At 37.3% G+C, this 25,000-nt stretch overlaps 1 protein-coding gene across 30 annotated transcripts in view; it reads left to right on the forward strand.

Moving 5' to 3' along the window:
- LOC136850546 (CAP-Gly domain-containing linker protein 1-like) overlaps positions 1-25,000 on the forward strand; it is a 673,714-nt gene that overhangs the window by 378,852 nt on the left and 269,862 nt on the right. For all 30 annotated transcript variants that reach the window (XR_010856646.1, XR_010856647.1, XM_067124161.1 and 27 more), the window contains 2 exons: positions 920-1,006; positions 3,160-3,267. Coding sequence is in view for 28 of the 30 variants with exons in the window: in XM_067124161.1 (XP_066980262.1) it covers positions 920-1,006; positions 3,160-3,267 (195 nt within the window). In the remaining 2 variants the exon portion in view is untranslated. The remainder of the gene's footprint in view (positions 1-919; positions 1,007-3,159; positions 3,268-25,000) is intronic.

A 25,000-nucleotide genomic window follows, 5' to 3' on the forward strand; every position in this document is an offset into this window, starting at 1 on the left:
GTATGTATGTATTTAGGTATATATGCTTCAATTTGAGCGCATTTAGAGCAATAACATCATACGATGCCTTGTGTGAAAGTAACTAAATTTAACGGCTTATGTATAGTGTGAACCACATTACAATAACGAAGGAATTAATTTTAAATCAAAAGAGATCCGGTACATTTTCCTATCACTGTTATTGTTCCAAGAGCAAAGCTTTAAAAACTGCTTCATCATCTTTGCACTGGCAGGATCCACCAAATTAGATCGCAGTGATTATCCTTCGTGTAACCTCTGAAGTCCCTTTTCTCATGACTTTTGACCTTCCCTACCAATCCCCTTTTGTATTTAGTGTCTATCCAGAAGAGTGGGTCTCTCCCACATGCCCACGAACATTACAGGTTAAATGGTAATCTTTCCAGATCTTTTGTCTGTCATTTTTAGTGTTCTGTAAAAGAAAACTATTAAGATGGCTTTGTCTGTCCGTCCGCACTTTTTTGTCCGCCCTCAGATCTTAAATAACTACTGAGGCTAGAGGGCTGCAAGTTGGTGTGTTGATCATCCACCCTCCAATCATCAAACATACTGAATTACAGCCCTCTAGCCTTAATAGTTTTGATTGTATTTAAGGGTCAAGTTAGCCATAACCGTGCTTCTGGCAACGATATAGGATAGACCACCACCGGGCCGTGGTAAAAATTTCATGGGTCGCGGCTCATACAGCATTATACGGAGACCACCGAAAGATAGATCTATTTCCGGCGGCCTTGATTATACTATGTACAAAAAACTCGATCGCGCCGAAGAAACTTCGGCTCATTTTTTTCTTGTTATTTGTAGGTGAGGGTCCTGTCTCATTGGTGATATGGGTCCCACAGCAAACTATACAGGATCTCGTTACTAATCAAGTTTTTTTCTCTCTCTTCTTGTCCTGCAGGTTCCACAGCTTCCGGTGAAGGAGGCGATTCAAGAGCGTCGCGGGATTCTCGCGTCCTCACCGCCAACCGGGTCAATATCAGCAATGGTAAGGACCAGGAGGAGGCGCAGTAGGAGTGGATGCAGTTGCTCGCCAAAAGGAGTGGTCCTATGTGTCTGCTGGAGAGAGAGAGAGAGAGAGAGAGAGAGAGAGAGAGAGAGAGAGCTGTATTCCTTAGGTCACTATTGTACAACAGGGAAATGACAGCCGTGATGTTGGTATAAAAAAGACCGAATCATATAAAGCTATTTGCAGCTAGTTCTAGAAAAATGATATATACTGTACTTATTCGTGGTTGCGAGAATGAGAGAGAGAGAGAGAGAGAGAGAGAGAGAGAGAGAGAGAGAGAGAGAGAGAGAGAGAGAGAGAGAGAGCTCTATTCCTTAGGTCACTATTGTAGAACAGGGAAATGACAGCGATGATCTTTGATGAATAGGGGTACCTCTGATGTTGAAATAAAAGAAGGCTGAATCATAGAAATAACTGTACTTATTTCAGGTTACAAAGACGAGAGAGAGAGAGAGAGAGAGAGAGAGAGAGAGAGAGAGAGAGAGAGAGAGAGAGAGAGAGAGAGAGAGCGAGAGAAAGAGAGGTTAGGCTGGTTATGTAAGGCACTGGTGTATGCAGATGACGTAATGCTAGCTGGTGATGTTGAACAGAAGTTTCGAAGAATGTCGAAAGATCTTGAAAGTTTTTGTGAAAGGAAAAGTTAACTATTAAATGAAATGATATGAATGACAGTAGAAGAATATAGTTGGCTGACTCATATAGGTATTTGGAGTAGATGTAGTCGATGATGGCAGGATCAGGGAAGAGTGAAAACGAGTGATAGGCATAGCAAGGAAGGAAAGAGGACCCATCAAATATTTGGAGGAGGAATGTCTGTGAGAGTAAAAGTTAAGATGGATGAAGAGCTCTGCTGAGTCAGCTCTGCTCTGTGAATGCTGATTGTGATTTGTGGAGCCACAAGGCTGAAAGAATGAGAAATGTAGAAATGAAAAGATTCATCATTTTATTTGGGTGATTTAGATATTTGTCAGAAACAGAGAATTATATGTCGGTGTGTGCGTATGTTTCCAGGAAATGGAAGACCTTTTCCAATCCTTAAAGCTGCGTTTTTTCAAGTCACTCCAGAAAACTAGTTTTGTGGAGCGCTACTTAATCCATTTTGTAATGGTCTTGTAGTAATGGTTATTTATTTATTTTTTCTTTGTGCTGATAAGTGGTAAATAATGCCTATCATTTTTTCCTAGGAGGATTAAGTAATGATCTTACAGTAATAGTTATAAAAATTTCGGCTATCACTATTATAAATTATTAATTTACTCATAAGCGGTAAAAAATACTTAATTTTTCCCAGGAGGATTAAGCACAAATCTCACAGTAATTATTATTATTATTATTATTATTATTATTATTATTATTATTATTATTATTTATTATTATTATATTGAGAAGCGATAAAAATACTGATTTTTCCCGGGAGGATTAAGTAAAAGCCTCACAGTATTATTATTATTATTATTATTATTATTATTATTATTATTATTATTATTATTATTATTTATTATTATTATTATATTGAGAAGCGATAAAAATACTTATTTTTCCGGGAGGATTAAGTAAAAGCCTCACAGTATTATTATTATTATTATTATTATTATTATTATTATTATTATTATTATTATTATTATTATTACATTGAGAGGCGATAAAAATACTTTATTTTTTCCCAGGAGGGTTAAGTACAAATCTCACAGTAATTATTATTATTATTATTTATTATTATTATTATTATTATTATTATTATTATTATTATTATTATTATATTGAGAAGCGATAAAAATACTTATTTTTCCCGGGAGGATTATTCACAGTAATTATTATTATTATTATTATTATTATTATTATTATTATTATTATTATTATTTATTATTATTATATTGAGAAGCGATAAAAATACTTATTTTTCCCGGGAGGATTAAGTAAAAGCCTCACAGTAATTATTATTATTATTATTATTATTATTATTATTATTATTATTATATTGAGAAGCGATAAAAATACTTATTTTTCCCGGGAGGATTAAGTAAAAGCCTCACAGTAATTATTATTATTATTATTATTATTATTATTATTATTATTATTATTATTATTATTATATTGATAAGTGGTAAGTAACACCCGAAATCTTTCCCCAGGAGAGAAGAAGCGATCTGAAGTCTCTGCCCCTCCACGAAGACCCCGTTTGGACAACGTCAAGTCCACCATTCCAAAACCAGGACGGGTTCCTCCGAGAAAGTTTACAGGTAAGACGAACCCCTTGCTTTGACGCAGGGTCCTTTAAATATGCGCTGAGGGTATTTAAAGGGCCTTGCTTGTACTGCGCTAGACAAAGAGGAGATAGGTGGGTTCAGGAACAAAAAATAGTAATAAACTCCATGGTTATTAACAGAAGTGTGTTACAGCCCGTGATTGAATACGTTTGATGAATTGCAAGGTTTCACTGAGGCAGTTAAGAAAGATGAAATGTAATGCTCTCATGTCTGTAATTATTATAATGTACTCTCATAAGAATATTGGACGAACCAGTATATACTTTAGAAGGTTAAACTCGCAAAGACCACTGACGGATATAGCAAGAGAAATTAGACGGAATGCCAAGTCGCTGATAAATTAACCGTGCATTGATGAAAGATATAAGGAAGATATACAGTTGCCGAACATTTCAGTATACGCTGTTTGTCATCGGATCTTGTCATGGACAAGGAGTTATTCCATTAGTTCATCAGTCTTTGTGTTTTGGACAACAGTGCGTTTTAAATGAATAGAGAGTGATAGAGAACGAGGGGGGAATTAAGTAAATAAGATAAGTAAACATTTTGTGGTAACATGTATACAATTGTTTGCAGTGACAGAAATAAAGTGTTCAGTTTTTTCAGACTGTTGGCTAATTTTTGTCCCACTGTTATGATACCTGACCAGCAGTTTTTTTTTCTTTTTTTTTTTTTTTTTTTAGAAAGTTTGACTATAATGAATATGCAGTCCATAAACGGACGTTTGATGTTTTTGCAATTAAGTCTTCTTCTATAATTGTTATATAAAAGTATTCAAAATCATAACTGTCATTTTAACAGGAAATGTCTCCTTAATGAATGTATACTGAAAATAATTTCATAGACGGTTTCAAAGCCCTCATTTAATCATGTAAAGCTATAGGCTATCCATACCGAAGTAAAGTATAACATGCTAGCGCTAAAATACGAGCGTTACCCATGAAATACCATTTTCTGTGGTTTATGACTATAACGATTATGCAGTCTGTAAACGGACATTTGATGTTTTCGAAATTAAGTTTTCGTCTATAATTGTTGTATAAAAGTATTCAAAATCATAGCTGTCATTCTAACAGGAACTGTCTCCCTAATGAGTGTATACTGAAGACGATTTCATAGACGGTTTCAAAGCCCTCATTTAATCACGTAAAGCTGTATCCATAGCGAAGTATAACATACTAGCTTTAAAATACGAGCGTTACCCATGAAATGACATTTTCTGTGGTTTCTGCCGAAGTTTACATGTCAAAGAAAACGGCCATTTTAAGATATACTCAAGTAGTTATATCTTCAGTTCTTTTACCGTTTTCTTTGATGATCGAGACTTCGCAACCTCTTTCATTATGGTTTAGTAGGTTTCATGGTAGTTCAGACAGCTGAGTATGCATTTCTATGAAACAATACATGGTAATCTTTTGCATGAAAAACCATTTTGTGTTTTACACGCAGAAATGGCCAAGAGATGATAGGGCACTAAAAGAACCGAAATATAACAATCTAACATAACCTAGGCTGGTTCCATTTTTGCCGTATTAGCTATGGAGGCGGGTGGGGAGCCGGTATTGTCATACCTTTTAAGTCGTAATGTGATTAATTATTTTTTTCTCTGTTATTAAGCATTTGCGAAGGTTATGTATCGAGAAGAAATCTTTTGTTTTGATGTGTTTTACCCAAGAAAAATATGGATTATAAAGTGGGAGGTGGCTGGAGTCTTTCGAAAAATAACCATGATCATTTGGTGTGCATACACCGGAAACGTTCGTGCCAAATTAATATAATCAAACCAGTCCGCATCATATCAACCCAACGTTTGCTTTCTTGCCTGGGCTTTCGGCGTGATCCCTAATATATACGCCTCATATAAATGCATTTAATTACAGCAGTATTTATGATGTGAAATTCTAGCATTCGGATTGTTGTGAATGAGGATTCTGTATCATTAACGAAAAACGTATCTTAGAGGCGAGCAAGACTTCGTAGCTTGCAGGATCTTCGCGAGTTAAATTCTAGATGCAAAAACGGTTTAGCGTGTGATAAATTGTTGAATTTTTTTATTCGATGACAGAAATGCAATTGAAATTTGTAGAGAGATGGCAAAAGGTATTATCAGAGTTAAGGAGTGTAAGATAACGTACCTGATTGTCGCTGTGAAAAAAGTTATATTCTTTCAACTTACTGAAAGTAAGGCTAGATTGATTTGGAGATAAGTTGCTTTCGCTAGAAGTAATTTCAGACTATTTATTTTGCATTATGTTTTGATATTAGTATAGGGGTTCTGCATTATTAATACAGATCACACTTGAAAACTTTAGAGCTTCATGTTTGTTAATGTAGTTCAATCTGTTACTGTCTCAGAGTAGGGTAGCAAATATGAATGCCTGTGGACGCAGTATTCAAGTTGATATATATCTGGGTTTTATATTTTTTTAACATATTAAACCAAACAAAGCTTTAAATTAAAATATGCAATGCGATATCCTAATGACTTAAAAATTGGGAGTGCTGTGGTAACTGTTTTGGTGTGAAACCACAATAGTGGGTTAACGAAAAGCCAAGATTTTAAAGTTTTCTGTTAGAATGTTCTCGCCACATCAAATCTGTTGTAGGTTTTCGAAGACAAGGCAACATTTACTGACTTTATTTTCCTGATCAGTTTCAGTCATCTTGCATTTTATTGTTAAGAATGAACAGTGCGGCTAGCTTCAAGATTCGTTCCTGTTGTTAATTCCACTATCCCTCGAAGCCGTGTCTTTATTAGTTATTTTATTAGCTTAAGGTCTTCGGCTCTTAATGGAAACCATAAAGGCGTCGGACTGGATCGTACCTTGGGAAGACTTCTAACAAGCAGATTTGCTAAAGAGCATGAACTGTCATTTTTAGTTATGACGCTTTCTTACTACTTTATAACTTCGTTCGTGTAGAATTAAAGCGTATTTTTGTTGATTATTAAATGCAATACGCTATACTGATGTAAGTCCAAGATTCTCTCTCTCTCTCTCTCTCTCTCTCTCTCTCTCTCTCTCTCTCTCTCTCTCTCTCTCTCTCTCGTGTTGAATGCATCATGTCCTTCGTGACTCGTCAGGGCTCGCAGGAGAAAAAAAAGGTCCTGGAATAGGATTCCTTGCCAAGTCCCTCGGACAAGGAGAGTTCAAGGTCTGAAATATTGTCGGCAAAAGTTGAAAGATGAAAGATGATCTGCAAACAAGTTGCCTAATTGCGCAACGCACACAATAGGATAGAGAGGATGATACGTAGGATATTTGGAGATTTTGCCTATACTTTGTTGATGAGAAGAGATGTTATGTCCCCTCCTTCGCGGCTCTTGTTGCTTTTGTTTTGAAACTATGCAACGCGAGATGCAACGCCGTTCTGTGTATGACGCCCGCCGCCACCACCACAGCCCGTGTTCAGGGTGACCTTGGGCGAACTCGAAGGGGGGTCTAAGAGTGTCCTGGGCGCGGACACACTTGCGTACGTACTCACACACGCACATATGCATATACATGCCGTCGCTCATAAACACGCTAAAGATATCTGATCTTTTTCCTATTTTATTCATGAGATGCGAAACTACGGTGTTGTACAACTACCAATCCAGTGTTCACTATGTGGTGCTATTTTGTTTTTAGGAAAAATGCAGCACTTAGCCGAAATACGCAGTTGTTAGTCCTTATTGGGTAAAGTCATTGTCGGTGTGGCGTTGTACGCGAGAGAGAGAGAGAGAGAGAGAGAGAGAGAGAGAGAGAGAGAGAGAGAGAGAGAGAGAGGTTATAGTAGCGGTAGTAATGGTGGTAGTTCGGTGGTTGGTTACCTATAGCGACAGCAGCTCCCCCCAACGCAAACCCTCTCCTGCCCCCAAACCCCACACCCTGTTTTAGGCGTTGTTTGGTGGGACGTGATCAGGGATCTAATGAAGAGAGGGGGAGGGAGGGAGAGCACGGAATAAACTTATATAAAAAGGAGGAAAAAATCTTTTTAAAGAATCCTGTTCATTCGTAATATATATATATATATAATATATATATATATATATATATATATATATATATATATATATATATATATATATATATATATATATATATATGTATGTATGTATGTATATATATGTTGGAGTCATTGCAAAATATGCGATACTTTTGCCTGTGAGAAACTTTACGATATATGTGTAGCTTCTAAATGGAATTTCCACTGATTATTAATAGGTCTTTTCTGTTGCCACACACTTACAGTATTCAGTTTCCTCTTAAAGTTTGATATACATAGATTATTATGAAGTATTTTTGTGTTTTTAAACAATAGTTTCAAAACCAAATAAGTAAATTTTATTGAAAGTACAGTACTTGGAGACTTTCATGACGTCAGCTTGCTGTATTTTTATAATGTTTTGAAAGTACTGGAAAAGGAACTTTTCCTACCTGTAATTATGTAGGTACCTTGACTACACTAATGGTTATATAATGTATGAAATCAATATTGCCGATATTATTTAGTGTACAATGATTACCGTGTTTACATTTTAAGGCTTTTCCAAGGCTTTTCAAATCCTTATTATTTATATACCTGATTTGTGTTTTAAACTTTTATTCCTAGTTTGCATTATTATTTCACGTTTATCATATTCGAATATAATCCCAAATATGCCCTACCTCTGCTCAGTGGAGTTCTGGTATCTGCTATGAGACGTTGCCTGTCTCGGTTGATGCTTGTAGGACTGATGTTACTGTATAATAAGCGGCCACTGACGAAGTCTTTGGCCTTGAGAGTGGCCAGGAACATCGTTAAACAGCTGTTTTCCTTTCACTGGTCGTCTTGATTCTAATTTGTTACCACCATCAACTCTTCCCCGTCAATCGTGACAATTTCAACTTCGGCACCTAACTGTTATTGTAATAGTGTGAGTCTAGATATCTTCAAAATCTGTGTAGATTATCTTCATTGGTCTTCACGTTTTAATAAATAAAAGACGATAGTATCTACCTATTTGACTCGATGCTGAGCAGGACTTGAAGTAAACATTGCTGGTGTTCCTTCTGCTGATATTCCCTCTGACAGTACAGTGACCTTGCAGATGTCTTGGTTGCACTTGGCGTCCGAGCTAGCCAGAGTCTTTTGTCAAAACTGCTTCCTTCATGACTCTCTTGTTTTGAATAATTAAATGTGTTCATTGTTTATGTTCGCGATAGTCTTTTAATTTACACGTATGTGTGTTTCTTTATTTATGTTCTGCTGAGAAAGCGCACTGCTCTTTATATGTAATAACAGGGAATAAATCCTACACTGTCAAGAATTGTCTTCGGTTTGAATTAATACTTATGTGGGAAAATGAAATGTAACGAGACCACCCAGTATATAACGCCAGTCCTCCAAGGTCACTCGGGAGTTAGTACATGAGCTCATCGAAGAAACCGTAGATATATTATACAGGGACGATGAACATGCCTTACAAAATTTCTTGAATTTGTAACGGACAGAACCTGTACACAAGTAAATGACATCAAGCATAGAACAGTATTTAAAAAAAAAAAGCATTTTTATGGTTAGACATACCCAGATATTTATTCTCTCTCTCTCTCTCTAATAAACATGTAGGCGACTTTGAAGCATTCGAAAGTACAAAAATCCATTGTCATTTATGATGGGTAAGGTGGTTTCCATGGCAACTGATCGAAAGTCCAAAAAAATTAATTATCTGAATAAGTACAGCCATTGAATATGCAAAGACGCAACTGACTTTACCTGCTTATATTTGTGAGATTTTGCAAACACTAGCAGACTCTAAGTATTAAAAGCGATACTTCTGATTTTAATAATTCCTAGTTAACTGTAGTCACCTTACTTTTGATGTGAAGTACAGCCATTGAATATATATGCAAAGACGCGACTGACTTTATCTGCTTATTTTTGTGAGATTTTGCAAACACTAGCAGACTCTAAGTATTAAAAGCGATACTTCTGATTTTTAAAAGCGATACTTCTGATTTTGATCATTCCTAGTTAAATGTGGTCAACTTACTCTTGGGGTGTAGAAGCCACGCCCCTCGCCGAAAATAAAGGCAGCTGATTGGTTCACTGGGCAGTGTTCGTGTCAGTTCAATTATTCTCACGAAGTTCATCCACAGTTTATTATCACACCTATTCTTCTCCGTACTAATGTTAAACCTCGCAAGCCTAAATGATATAAGAGGTTGCGGAGGATGGTAAACAAGTTTGACGGAAAAGGTTGAAGTCAAGGACAACATGGTTTTCGAAGGAAGTCTCCTCGGTATTTCTTGATTTTGTAACGGACAGAACCTGTACACAAGTAAATGACATCAAGCATAGAACAGTATATAAAAAAAAATATGGTTAGACATACCCAGATTTTTATTATTTTCTCTCTCTCTCTCTCTCATGTGTATTTAGAGGGCATTTCTGTAGATTATTACATTATATACAGTATACTTATTAAATACGTTATACTTATCTCTCTCTCTCTCTCTCTCTCTCTCTCTCTCTCTCTCTCTCTCTCTCTCTCTCTCTCATACATAACACCAATATTTTTCCCAGGAAAATTTAGTTAAAATCACAATGTTATGAAGGGCTCTGGGATATAAATAAATTTACCATTTCAGTCAGTTGATAAATTAATGCACATCCAAATTGATCAATTACCACGCATCCAGCGACTTTTTTGTCCATCCGTCATCTGGTTTCTGGGTATTTCAACCCCCCGAAAAGATGAAATACCGAGACTTGTGTATATTTTGTGTCGCGAAGACATTTATCAGTAATTAAAGCCAGTAACAGATATGCAAAAGTGATCTTGAATATGTTTTTCAAGGTGGTACCCCGTAGGGGGTTAGTGCCTTCGGCCCCTAGCTGCAACCCCTTTCGTTCCTTTTACTGTACCTCCTTTCATATTCTCTTTCTTCCATCTGACTTTCCACCCTCTCCTAACAATTGATTCATAGTGCAACTGCTTTGAGGTTTTCATCCTGTTACACCTTTCAAACCTTTTACTGTCAATTTCCGTTTCAGCGCTGAATGAACTCATAGGTCCCAGTGCTTGGCCTTTGGCCTAAATTCTATATTCAGTTCAGTTAAATTCTATTACTTAGATAAACAGTGAAATTAGTAGAGAATTAAACAAAAACAAAAAAAATAAAAACAAAGAACGAAAGAACACAAAGCAAAGGGAATTATGAAGGTTACAGAAATAATATTCACTCGCAAGGTTCTCTCTCTCTCTCTCTCTCTCTCTCTCTCTCTCTCTCTCACACACACACACACACACACACACACTCATATTTATAATGCATTTCTAACAGTTAACTTTGGATCGTGAAGGACGACAACACTTACGAACGAAGGTTTCTAATAGAACACAGGCTATTGCAGGTTGCGAGAAGTTTTCATTCTTTGTGTTATGAATTCAAAACTTCATAATGTTACCCGCAATGATGATTTACACTGAGACATATACCTATGTCCTAGGATATTTCTGCTGATACTGATATACACACATATATATATATAAATTTCTGACTCGTATCAGGATCGAACCCAGGTTCCAACTTCTCTTATGACTTGTATGGCTCAGTGGGCAGCGCCCTTGCCTTTCGATTGAAAGACCTGCGTTCGAGCTTGATGCGAGTCAGAAATTTATTTCTGTTCCACCCGTGATTATGTGTTGATTATTTATATATATATATATATATATATATATATATATATATATATATATATATATATATATATATAAATATTTTTTTCTTTTTTTTTTTTTTTTTTCAATCTTTACCCTGTGTGGCTTCTTGAAATGTATATATAAAGGAATAATCGCCGCTGTCGGGATGGCGACTGTCACGTCTCAGTGGTGTTTTCCTTCTTAGTGTCGATGTCTTATCGACCAGTATGATTCAGTTCAGAATGAAATGCTTTGGTATAGGTGGCTAGGTCAAGGGTTGCATGGGGCTAAGGGATTAGGATGCCTGGTTTGGACCTCTGGATTCTTCATAACCAGTCTTAACGATCTGGGATGATTACAGTACCATTACTGGAGTGTATTTTGCAATTTGATTGTTTCACTTTAGAGTTTCAGGAAATCTGGTTATTCGTTATGTTTGTGATAAACTCTGCAAAGTAAGCCTGCCTAATATTTTCTAGATCCTCCATTTCGGAACAGAAAGACTGTAATGGAAGAAGCCGCATCGTCATATGTGCATTTCAGTCCTGCATTTCAGTCCAATAATAAACGAAAAATTTGGAGAGAGAAAATTTTCTGTGTGGTTAACACCGAAGGGGGATGTCTTGCGTACGTGAACTTTCATTGCTGTTGTTTAGTATATGAACAAAACAGTCCTGTTAATTCTGTTTTTTTTTTTTTTTTTTTTTTTTTTAGTAAAAATGACGCTAACAGAGGGAACATAATTATACACCTTGGTATTTTATATCTAGTGAAACCTTTTTGCCTGATGGAGCTGCTTCGCCATTGCAAGCAGATGCCTGTATGTGTCTGTCTGTAGCATAAGGCAGTGAAAGTCGGGAAAACTCTGTGTGACGGTAAAATAAAGTGGTTCTGTCACAGGAGCCCGTTATAGCTTCCCGGCCCTCATAATCAATGTGGCGTTAGGCTTACTGGCAAAGAGAAAGGTATTAAACAGAAGAGGAATCGTAACTCATAGATGACTTCGCCAAGATTTGCTTGCCAGATCATTGATCTCTCTAGATTTCTGTGGTGCCGAATTTATTCAGCGATGGGGATGGACGCAGTGATTATGTCTCCCAACAGTCGCATATGGTAGGCATTAGCTGGCCCCTCGGATGGGAGTGGACGATAATGAATATCTCACCTTGCCCAGAGGAATGGCCGTGAGTGCTAGTCATGTTAGTTAATCAGTTGCTTACACGAAACCGCTCTCAGCGAAATAGTAGGGCTTAATCTAGCTACAGAATGCCTCGCCTATTATCGGGCGTGCTTGTGTGGTCCCAAGATAATGAGTCAGTCGAGATGGTACATTAGGTTGGAATTAATTAGGCTTGAACTTAAGACAGGGATGGCTAAAGCGTGTTAGTTCGTCAATTTAGTTTGATTTGTCTTTTAAAGTTATCTAATAATTTTTAATGTCCATTTCGTTTTCTCGACGGTACAGAAAGATTTTCTGGCATTTTTGGTTGTTTCCTATATACGGAGTATGAAGAAACGTCCTAAGTAAATGAGGTGGCATTGATTATAATGATTAAGAACAAAGTCTTTTCTCTTTTTATTCCTGCGAAGAGGGAAAAAAGAAGCCGTTACGGTATACCTCGTGGAAACTCCTTCCAGTCCTGGGAACGTTTCCTCTTCCTTGAGAACTTTTTTTTTTTTTTTTTTTTTATTCTCTCCTCGCCGAGCCCTGTCACTATATAGGACGTGCCTCAGCGTCAGAAGCGAGTTTGAATGGAAGTTGTTTTGGTGCCCAAATATGGCACTGTGACCCCGGTCCCTTTCTCGTCCTACGAGACCTCCGGTCTGGCTAGTTTGGCATCCTTCGTGATGCCTTATAAGTCTCCTGCAAGATTTATAATAACGCTTTCGTCTCATGTCAATGAAAGTTCATCTCCCGAAGTGGATCGTTTGTGAAAGTTGTCCCATTATCTCTAAAAATTAACTCGCAATATTTTTGCGGAACCGTTTATATATACCTCTTGAGCTTCTGATGAATGGGAATCTGCGCTCGCAGTCGATAAATGATGGGAGAGTGAAGCCCACTGCGTCGCAGTGGCCGTGAATTGTGGCTTTGAAGGGTCATGCTGCCACATAAGGACTCCGGAAGAAGGAGTAGGCGACGCCGCCGGGCGGCGGCTGTCTTGGAAGGAATCTGCCGAATTCGACGAAAACCCTTTCCTTGCCGGCAAGTGTGGAATATTAATGTAGGAGATCTTAGCTCTTAGCTGTGTATGTATATATATATATATATATATATATATATATATATATATATATATATATATATATATATATATATATATATTAGAATTATGAAAAGGACCTCTCATTCAAACTGGATGGTGTCTAATGGAGATAATGTGGACTGTGTGTCCAAGAGAGCTTGTAACTTTTTCTGAATAAATACTCCATTAGATACCATCCAGTTTGAATGAGGTCCTTTAGTAATTCTACTAATGCACAGAACAATTGTGTATGTGATAAATTTAATACACACACACACACACACACACACACACACACACATATATATATATATATATATATATATATATATATATATATATATATATATATATATATATAGGTATGGGATGAAGGTTTCTTTAGAATTCCTTTTGATGATAAGTAGCCAAGTTTTGCCATAAAACCTAATAATTTCACCGCGCTTTGAGGCCTTACAACAACCCATAACAGTCTCGATGGGTCTGTGGGGTGACCTCCGACGGCACCGTCGCTGTCCTCGATGCAAGGTCGTTAGAGGTCGCTCGGTAGGCGACGATACCCGACGCCAGTAGCACTGCTGCCCATGTGCCTTCGACACCTCCTCCGCCAGGCTGAATCTATCGAACTGCTGCATTCAGTTTCTTCTCCGATAGTCTACTGTCGATTCCCCGCGGTAGCAACCTCGCTTCATGTCAGGTGGACAAGATTCCGACAAAACGTGATTTGGGTCCTTCCTCTGAGGTTACACTCCTTCAGCGCCTTCTGCATGAAGTCCGGTTGAGTGGACAGTCGGCTCTCTCGATTGGGATTCTGTCGGAGTGCAGTAGACCCCCTTTCACAGGATGGGGAGGATTTGTGAAATGCAGCTCAAATATGGGATCATTCCTTGGCCGGTCATTACGCTTATCAAGGAGGAGGAGGAAGGTAAGTGGTCACACACACACGCAGAGAGAGAGAGAGAGAGAGAGAGAGAGAGAGAGAAAGAGAAAGAGAGAGAGAGAATTAACGTTAGAGAGAGAGAGAGAGAATTGAGAGAGAGAGAGAGAGAGAGAGAGAGAGAGAGAGAGAGAGAGAATTGATGTCACAGAGAGAGAGAGAGAGAGAATTGACGTTACAGAGAGACAGAGAGAGAGAGAATTGATGTCAGAGAGAGAGAGAATTGACTTTACAGAGAGATAGAGAGAGCGAGAATTGATGTCACAGAGACAGAGAGAGAGAATTGACGTCACAGAGAGAGAGAGAGAGGAGGGAGAGAGAATTGACGTCACAGAGAGAGAGAATTGACGTCACAGAAATAGAGAGAGCGAGAATTGATGTCAGAGAGAGAGAGAGAGAGAATTGGCGTCACAGAGATAGAGAGAGTGAGATTGATGTCACAAAGAGAGAGAGAGAGAGAGAGAGAGAGAGAGAGAGATATGATGAATGGTTGGTTTCACGATTTTAATTATTGATGGTAAACATTTTCGACTGAACATTGATCACTCATGTCTTTGTGTGTTTTGTTTTGTTTTTTTTTTATTTCGCTTCACCCTCTTCTTCCTCTTCTCCTATTTCAAGAGACGAGAGAGGCGGGTAGCTTCATTATCATACTCTTAATTTTAATGAAACTGATTTGTGTGGGCAAGGGTTTTCCAAGGATCTCACGCCATTTTTGTAATCTTACATTTTTGTAATCTTACAAAAGGGTTCAGGTATTGTCAGTGATTTTCAAAATCATCCTAATATAAATCTTACGGGGTTAAGGTAATGAGTTTTTTCGTATTTATTTTCCCGGAGGGGGTTAATGCCGTCAGTGTAACTTATACGGCTCACCGTAGGCATTATTAAAGTGCGTTTCCGGTGTCCCTTCGCCACCAAGCTGCACTCACATGATAGCCTTTTACTTTACCTCCATTCCTGTTTCCTTTCTTCAGTTCCTGTCCAACCTCTCTAACTATTAATTCTTAGTGCAACTTTGCGGTTTTCTCCTATTCCGTCTCTTGGTGGATTTCCTTCATCCCCTTATTTTCTGGATCCCTTCATCTTGCTGTCCAACCGCTCCAATTTCCTCTTTACTGAGGCTAGAGGGCTGCAAAAGTGGTATGTTGATCATCCACCCTCCAGTCATCAAACATAGCAAATTGCAGCCCTCTAGCCTAAGTAGTTTTTATTTTATTTAAGGTTAAAGTTAGTCATAATCGTGCTTCTGGCAGCAACATAGAATAGGCCACCACCGAGCCGTGGTTAAAGTTTCAATGGTCGCGGCTCATACAGCATTATACCGAGACCACCGAAAGATAGAGATCTATTTTCGGTGGCCTTGATTATACGTTGTAGCGGCTGTACAGAAAACTCGACTGCGTCGATGAAACTTCGGCGCATTTTTTAGTCGTTAATATAGCTTTTAAGTAAAGATCTGATATGTCAAATGCACTCATTCGGCTCTGGAATTTAAATAACTCTTTCAAAGAAGAAGCGTAATTTTATTTCAAAGTGGTTCTTGGTGCTGTATCTCTTCCTCTACTTATTCTGAGAAGAAGGTGTTGATTGGAGTTTGTTGAAGAAGACACTTGCTGACTTCAGCGATTTGTGAAAGGGCGTCTCCTGCCTCCTCTGCTCGCGATGTAGCTGTCGCCCGATTCGGGCGATCTGCTCAGGATATCAAAGGACTCCTGTTTCTCTCTCTCTCTCCCTGCAATCCTTTGTGATTGGTTGGCACGGCTAGTCATTTCTGCATGGAACGTATCGAGGGCGTCGCATTGCGAAAGGTACAGCTGACTATGGTAATCCAGAAACCGCTCTCTCTCTCTCTCTCTCTCTCTCTCTCTCTCTCTCTCTCTCTCTAGGCAATGCACCTGCCATCGGATTTCTTTAACCATTTTCCCCTAATAGGGGTAGTGCCGTCAGCGCACCTCACACGGTGCACTGTAAGCATTAGTTAAGGTTCTTTGCAGCATCTCTTCGGCCCCTAGCTGTATCCACTTTCATTTGTTTTACTGTACCTCCATTCATAATCTCTTTCTTCCATCAGACTTTCCAGCCTCTCCTAACAATTGATTCATTGTGCAACTGCGAGGTTTTCTTCCTGTTACGCCTTTCAAACCTTTTTACTGTCAAATTCCTTCTCAGCATTTGGCCTAAATGTTATATTCCTTTCGTATAATCATTTTCTTGTTCTTCTATTGAAAAAAAAGCAGTGAATTAGGTACCTGATGGCCAGTCAGCTGTTGTAAAGTGAAGGAGAGGAGCTGAGAGAAAAATGAGACACTCTTTTAGTAGGAAAGAACCCATTTTGTAATTACGTAAATTGATGACATTCTGGCAGTACAGTAAAATAATCGTTTTCATGCGCAGACTCAGTTAGCACGTTGAATCGATCTGTTTCGGCGCTGTTGAATATAATAGATATGTTTTATTAGGAATTTTTGTCACAGAAACAAGTAAAACAATTTGTTCAAAGACGCCGGTCAAGAATTCTTTTTAGTTTTTGGTCGTAGGTTTTGATGTGGCTATTCCTTGACAGTCTGCTTTTCTATTTAACCTAGGACGTCATCGTCATCATCTTCGTCCTGATTACAGTGTCTAGCTTTCATAAGTAAGGCGCTCACCTTTCTGGAGAAGTCTGCGCCATTGTGTGCTCGTGAGAGAGAGAGAGAGAGAGAGAGAGAATAAAAGTGGTCAGTTCTGTCCTTTCTGACTTGCGACATAGTGAATTTCATGTTTCATAATCCGAAAGAATACCAGATAGTACTAGAAAACTAATAAATAAGGTTACGGAAGGCTTTGTTAATATCCTCGATATCTGATGTTACCGGATATATCTCCACCAGAAAAACGAAGTCCCTCCTTTTATTGATATATAGAGTCTTAAGTGACCCAGTAACAGAATCAGATGTCAACCTTTGTTTTGATATATATATATATATATATATATATATATATATATATATATATATATGATATATATATATATATTTATATATATATATATATATATATATATATATATATATATATATATATATATAATATATAGTGTTTATAATATTTTATATAGGACTTTTATTTAAATATTCAACATCCTATATATATATATATATATATATGTATGTATATAGTGTTTCTTCCTAACTTTTATTTCATCAAAAATGATACCAATTCTGACTCCCATCCTGTCGAAGGAACTCGAAATGGAACCGAACTGAAATCGACCAGAACTCGATCGCATTGAAATATTTATGAAGGCCTCGAGAACCAGTCGCACTAATTGGCGAGTAGATGATGTTTGGTGACTTCTATCTGGGGACGAATGTTCTCTCCAGAATATTAATGGCTGTGAAATTACCTTTCACTTGAGCTTGACGCCGCTACTTGATCCCATATTACGCGAATGAGTCCTTGTTTCGTTATTTCATTATTAAGTTTTGTGTATATACGTTTATATTCCTCCGAGCCCTCTTTTTATTGACTTAAGCTCTAGACCCCGTAGTGGGGTAGTGCCGCCAGTGCACCTCGCGCGGTGCACTGTAGGCTTTACTTGAGGTTCTTAGTTCCTCCTTGGACGGGTTGGTATCGTTCTAGGCTAGCACTCTGCTGGGACCGCGCGATTCTCCGACCGATTCTCCGACCGGCATCATTGTAAAACAATTAGAGAAATTTACTTCTGGTGATGATAGTTAAATTCATTTGAACTCGCTTGGTAACCAACTGGTTCTTAGCCACGTCAAATAAATCGTTATAATGTGGTTCGGATTCCACAATGAGCTGTAGGTCCCGATGCTAGGTAACCAACTGGTTCTTAGCCACGTAAAATAAATTTAATCCATCGGGCCAGCCGTCTCTAGGAGAGCTGTTAATCAGCTCCTCAGTGGTCTGGTTAAACTAAGGTCTACTTAACTTCAGGTTCTTTGCAGCGTCCCTTCGGCCCGTAGCTGCAACCCCTTTCATTCCTTGTACGTACCTCCGTTCATATTCTCTCTCTTCCGTCTTGCTATCCACCCTTTCCTAACACTTGTTTCATAGTGCAGATGCGAGCTTATCCTCCCGTTACACCTTCCAAGCCTTTCTCCTCTCAATTTCCGTTTCAGCGCTGAATGACCTCGTAGGTCCCATTGTTTGGCCTCTGGCCTAAATTCTATATTCCATCTTCCTTAAGGTATAGAATAATGGCCGTCTCAGCTTCGCGAAGAATTAGATATGTGACTCAGAAGAAAGAAATAATTTCTAGAGAATGATAAGATGTAATATTTATTTTAGTCACCGTTTTTTTTTATCTTTTTTTATCATATTGTTTTCATTTTGTATTGAGATTGACTCTTCAACTTTTATATATATAAAATTTATATTATATTATTATATATATATATAAATATATATATATGTATATATATATATATATATATATATATATATATATATATATATATATATATATATATATATATATTGTTTTATCTGATTTTTCATTCTGTCTTAATTCCTTAAATGTTTTTATATTTTATTTATTCATTTATTTTTTTTATCTAATTCTTTTCACTGTATTCAGATTGACTCTTCATTGTTTTTATATTTTATTTTATTTTTTTTTTTTTTTTCATTCCGTCTTGAGATTGACTTTCATTCCGTCTTGAGAAATGACTCTTCGATGTTTTAATATTTTTTTTTTTTTTTCATCTAATTCCTTTCATTCTGTCTTGAGATTGACTCTTCAATGCTTTATCTTGACAACACTGTCCGATAACTAAATAAAAGTACTCAAAAAGAGGTTGTGGAATATCTCTTGTGTTCTCTTAAACAAGAAAATGTAATTCGTCCTTTGATAAAACCTTGCTACTCGTATAGCATTATGGTCCCTGCTAATTTTGTTTTTGTAAATTTATTGTTTTATATTATGCAGATGTTTTCGATGATGACTGAAACCCGGCAGTATATGCCAACAACTTCTATTTTATTTTGCGTAATGTGATGTTTTCTCTCATACGCCAAGATGCTCGTATTTTATAGCTCATTAAAATTTCACCGTCCTTTTTGCAAGAGTTCTTTTCAAAGCCAAGGGGTCCTATAGATGGTGCTAAATTTGTTGAAGCCTGTAGTAATTATGTTGTCTTGTATGGGCTAAATTTACTGTTTTCTTAAGAGATGAATTTCACAAGTATTGCGTCAACTCGAGATACGGGTTATGGGAATGTTTGTAAACTAAGCAGCTGTTCTCGTTTACTTCATCCCCTCTCTCTCTCTCTCTCTCTCTCTCTCTCTCTCTCTCTCTCTCTCTCTCTCTCTCTCTCTCGTTTTCCACGTTTAGGCAAGACAGGAAGATGTTTGTTGGGCGTTGTGTTCTTTGTTGATGTAAGCGCATCAAAGAGAATTAAATGAGGAAAGGGTTGCCGGGGTTGTGGGCGCTGGGGTCTCCCTGGGGTAGCCTGGAGGAGTGGAACCGGGGGGCGGGGGTGGGGTTTGCTGTTGGCAATTTGGAATGGGAAGCTAACAAATCCGGTTCGCCTTGACACTCGAGCACTCGTCGGCACTACATTTGGAGATGGCGTATAACCACACTCCGACTTCTCTCTCACTCTCTCTCCCCGCTTCCCCTGCCTCCTTTTGGTCGTGTTTATAACCCCCATGCCATGCCTTCCCCCCCATCCCCCCCCTCCCATCTCCTAACTCCAGTCTTGTTCTCTTTGGCCCATGCTATACTTCCACTCTGCATGCATCTTGCTTCTGATAAGGAGAGAGAGAGAGAGAGAGAGAGAGAGAGAGAGAGAGAGAGAGAGAGAGAGAGAGATCCTTAAACACTTTATCAGGAGGATGACACCAGCGAGAGAAGGAGATCTTTTGCTTGAAGAGAATTGTTGTTTGTTTGGGATTCAAATCCAGGATATGTAAGCTAATGCCGTAATGCACGGTAATTAGCCTGTGATTATCATGTGGACTAGTAAGTGTTTTTCGTATGTGAGTTTGTGAGTGTAAATAATACGATTGCTTGACATGGTTTTAAGGTTTGTTATTCAATTGCTGTTCTAATTCTCTTAAACATATTTTTATTTTCTCGGTATTTCAAAACTACTCCCGCTAATGTTAGGAGGATTATTATATTAAAGAGCTGTGTAAAAAAAAAAACATTCATTTTTCTTAGATGATTGACAAAGAGTCTCTCTCTCTCTCTCTCTCTCTCTCTCTCTCTCTCTCTCTCTCTCTCTCTCTCTATATATATATATATATATATATATATATATATATATATATATATATATATATATATATATATATATATATATATATATATATATATATATATATATATATATATTTATATATATATATATATGTGTGTGTGTGTGTGTGTGTGTTTGTGTATGTATGTATATGTATATATATATATATATATATATATATATATATAGAGAGAGAGAGAGAGAGAGAGAGAGAGAGAGAGAGAGAGAGAGAGAGAGAGCATGACTGTTTTTTAGACGTTAATATCAACTGTAAGTATGAAATGTGGGACAGGAAACATTTTTTAAGAACGTCATGCCCGTATATGTGATTACAGGGTTAGAAGGGAAAGAGGAAGGAAGTAAAAGTTAATGAATTTATAAGAATGCTCGTAATGAATCAGTCAGTTTTGATGTCAGTTCATTATTGGTACTTAATAATCGGAACCCTAATTTTTCCCCCAAGTAATGGCACTTCGTGTATATGTACGTAACACACCCCCACACAGACACACACACTCATATATATAGATAAATAGATAGATATATATATATGTATGTATGTATGTATGTATGTATATATATATATATATATATATATATATATATATATATATATATATATATATATATATATATATATATATATATATATTTATATTCATTTATATAAATACATATATATACAGTATATATATATGCATTTATATATATATTATATATAAATATATATATAAATGCATATATACAGTATATATATATATATATATATATATATATATATATATATATATATATATATATATATATATATATAGTTTGAACTTACAGGATAAAACCTGAAGGAATGCATATGTGTGAGAAAATACTATTTTACGTATGGAGAGAGAGAGAGAGAGAGAGAGAGAGAGAGAGAGAGAGAGAGAGAGAGTATAGGATGAGACCTGAATGAATGCATGTATGTGAGAAAATACTGTTTTGCGTATGAAGAGAGAGAGAGAGAGAGAGGGAGAGACAGATTACGGACCTGTCCGTACAACAAAGATTAACAGCTTCCTGTAAGTGGATTAAATTCAGTGAGGCACTGTGCAGTCCTAAAACATTACTGCAGTGCGATTTTGCCCTTATGTGGAATTATAATTCTTATTATTGTTGACAAAAATATTAATAAAATTTGTAGCAGTATCAGCAGTTGCTTCGGGAATATTATGAGTTTTTTAATATTTCACGTATATTTTATGGCCTAGGCTATACGTATTTTCCCTGGAGCCCATTCTGTATATTATTAACTTCAATTACGTCGGTCTACCCACGGTCCAAGAACATATTTTTTTCCTCTGAACCATTGTCATTATTCAGAAAAAGATTCTGCAGGGTAAATAAGTATTTGCAAGTCTCCAGGAGGTTTTAGAAACCAGTTTCGCCTTTTTGTTCTTATTTTTTGTGCTGTTCCTTTGCATATGGTTGAAGATGTTCTCTCCCCAAGGGCGGGCATCTGCGCCTTATTTGGGTTACTTGACGAAGAAAAAAAAATCAGGAAATTGTTCAAAATTAGGTCACTTGGGTAACCATTTTATGACAGAGAAACTGGGATTTTTTTTTATTTGTTTGTTATCACGTTGATTTTAGTTTTCTGTAAAAGAAGATTATTGAGATGGCTCTGTCTGTCCGTCCGTACTTTTTCTGTCCGCCCTCAGGGCTTAAAAACTACTGAGGCTAGAGGGTTGCAAATTGGTTCGTTGAATCATCCACCCTCCAATCATCAAACATACGAAATTGCAGCACTCTAGCCTCAGTAGTTTTTATTTTGTTTAAGGTTGAAGTTATCCCCTTTCCCTACGTTTCATTTACATAAGCTATGGAACATTTCCTGAAATTTGTTATATGTCATTAATTGATATGTGCGAATACAAGGACGCATTCTTTCATATCGCTTTTGTCACTGAACAAATCCCAATTCAGTTACAGTGTTCAGTCGATCTTGAGATTTTCCTTGCTCTGACGGGGAGGTCCTTCTTGAACACTGTGAAAGAAAATAGTCAAAGTTATGCAGTAAAGAATGTTAAGAAAGCCTTCTTCCCTCTATGTGCGAGTTGTGGTGTGCTGTGAGAGCGTCTTACAGGTTAGGTTTTGACCGAAAATGACGCTCCGGAGATGGATCACCTCTGGAGTTGCATCCAGAACACCAATTACTGTGTCCCTGCAGGGAAAGGGATGTAGAGTCAGCTCTCTCTCTCTCTCTCTCTCTCTCTCTCTCTCTCTCTCTCTCTCTCTCTCTCTCTCTCTCTCTCTGTGTGTTCATTGTCTTTCTCTTTTCCCCAAGGCAAATGCGGTGTAAGATGTTCTGTAAAATTTGTACTAATATTTTTTTAATAGTTTTAGCAGCAGATATCAGCATCGTTATGCTATTTGGTTAAGATAGAAATATATTTTTGTTCAATGCTTTCCCGTATATTTTTATTTTTGACCTCATTTGTGAAGTCGTATTCCTTTTTATCGTATGCACACCTGCCTTCCAACCCTCTTCACCCCTGGGCACAGGTCATGGATTTATTTAAAAAAAAAACTGTAGAAGTTTTGATTTAGACCTTTAGAGGCACTTTATACAAAACTCTCTCTCTCTCTCTCTCTCTCTCTCTCTCTCTCTCTCTCTCTCTCTCTCTCTCTGTTTGTAATTGGATTACAGACCGTTCCGTAATAATAGTTGTGAAATAAAGCGTCCTGGTATGCACTTATATCATTTCATGGAAAATATACAATTTCAGTAAATTTCTCATAGCTTTTGTTTCTGGAACCAAGGGGACTGGGAGCCTTATGCCCATCTTCTCATGGTCATATACGGCGATTGAAGACCCTCTTTCTATCATATGATTTGGGCCTAAATTTCGAAACATTTGAACGGAACCCTCACAGAATTCGACGATTTATGGAAACGACAAAACAACCCGGGCGTATGTTGAGATGGCGTATCACAAGGTTTTAGTGGGGCGTGCCGAGGCTGACAAAATGGGCGTGAAGATTAATTAAAGTAGTAAGTGCAGATGTGCTGAATTCAGAACTTGTCTAGGAAATTTTGATATATTGATGTTGCAACAATAATTATTTCCGTTCTTTGTTCAGCAGCTTGAATTTTAATGGAGTATTTTTGTTACAAAAGCCTTTACTTAATTGCGATAATGGCTTCGTATTTGTTCCAACATCTATATGTAATAGTGATTTATTTTTTTTGTTACTGCTACTGATAATAAACTTACTACTGCTATTTTAACTACTACGGTGTTGGTATTGTGTCAATAATCGCGGCGAGTCCTAGAGATTAAGAATACTGTTGGTTAATGTGGATTTTGTAACTTTTCCGCTCCTTAGCCAAATTGGTTAAATAACAAAATTTGACCTCAGTTTTGGTTGACTTGGTAAATACGACCATATATGGATATGCAGTGGGACAGTATTGTGCCATTTTCATTAATTCCTGCAGCTTTTCGAGTCCTGTAAGCCCGTTCTTGATAAACACAGGTATGACATCTAATGGAGGTGGAAAAATTATTGTCCACTGTCTTATCGGCTCTATGCCTTAAATGGTAGTGACGAACGGCTGACAACATTTTTTTTTCTAAGTTTTTGATCGGGAAAAAAAAAAACAGCGTCTTACATAACCACAAGAAATCGCTTTGAACCCTTGCCTTTGATGTGACCTACGCTCTCACTCACAACCTGCGTACTCTGGGTGATTGGGTGTCGGCAGCAACAGGTGCTGCTTTGGGCGTCACCCGATAAATTCGGTCGGTTCCAGGTATATCATGTTCGATGGAATCCCAGCGTGGGTTCATTCACTTTGGTTTCGGAAGGAGAACCACATTGCTGCCAAGGTAAGAGCGTGGTTACACACACACACACACACACACACACACACACACACACACACATCTCGGGCTCGTAAAAACGCCTACGTGCCTGTGTCTGAGGAGACGATGAAGAAATTGTATTGTTTTTATTTTTTTTTTATTTTCGATCATTTCTAGGGGAGTCAGGGATTAAAAGGATCGATGCCATCATCGATGAAATTTTAAATGACGTATGAAGCATCCCCCTAAGAAATAAATAACTAAATGAATAAAAAAGTAAGTAAATAAATAAGCAGATAAATAAATAAACAGATAAATGATAATCAAGGGGGCTTGTCATATAAATACTTGGACGGGATTGGGCATTACTCCAAGACATTTTCATCCAGACTTGCTCAATGGAGACAGATTACTATCGGTGGAGGAATTTTGTTTCAGTTTTTTAATTCATCGTTTTCTTTTTTTTATTTCGGGATATCCCTCGGGTTGTAAGAACCTGAGGTAAAAAGCACACGATGCGAACTTGGAATATCCTTGAGAAAGAAATAGCGTCGAGAAATCGTTAAGATCACACGTGCTAATTTTTCTCGGGTGTGCTTAACGCTTTCGCAACAGAATGTTTTTTTTTTTTTTTACGCTTTATCATTGTATTTCTTTAAAATAGGGATTATTTTGATGTACCTGAAAATTCATTGTTACGAAATTGTGCAGTTCACTACTTAAGATCCTTGTGACTGTAAGAAAACTTTTCTTGGGAA

Source organism: Macrobrachium rosenbergii, chromosome 22, assembly GCF_040412425.1.
Source record: "Macrobrachium rosenbergii isolate ZJJX-2024 chromosome 22, ASM4041242v1, whole genome shotgun sequence".
Lineage (NCBI taxonomy): Eukaryota > Metazoa > Arthropoda > Malacostraca > Decapoda > Palaemonidae > Macrobrachium > Macrobrachium rosenbergii.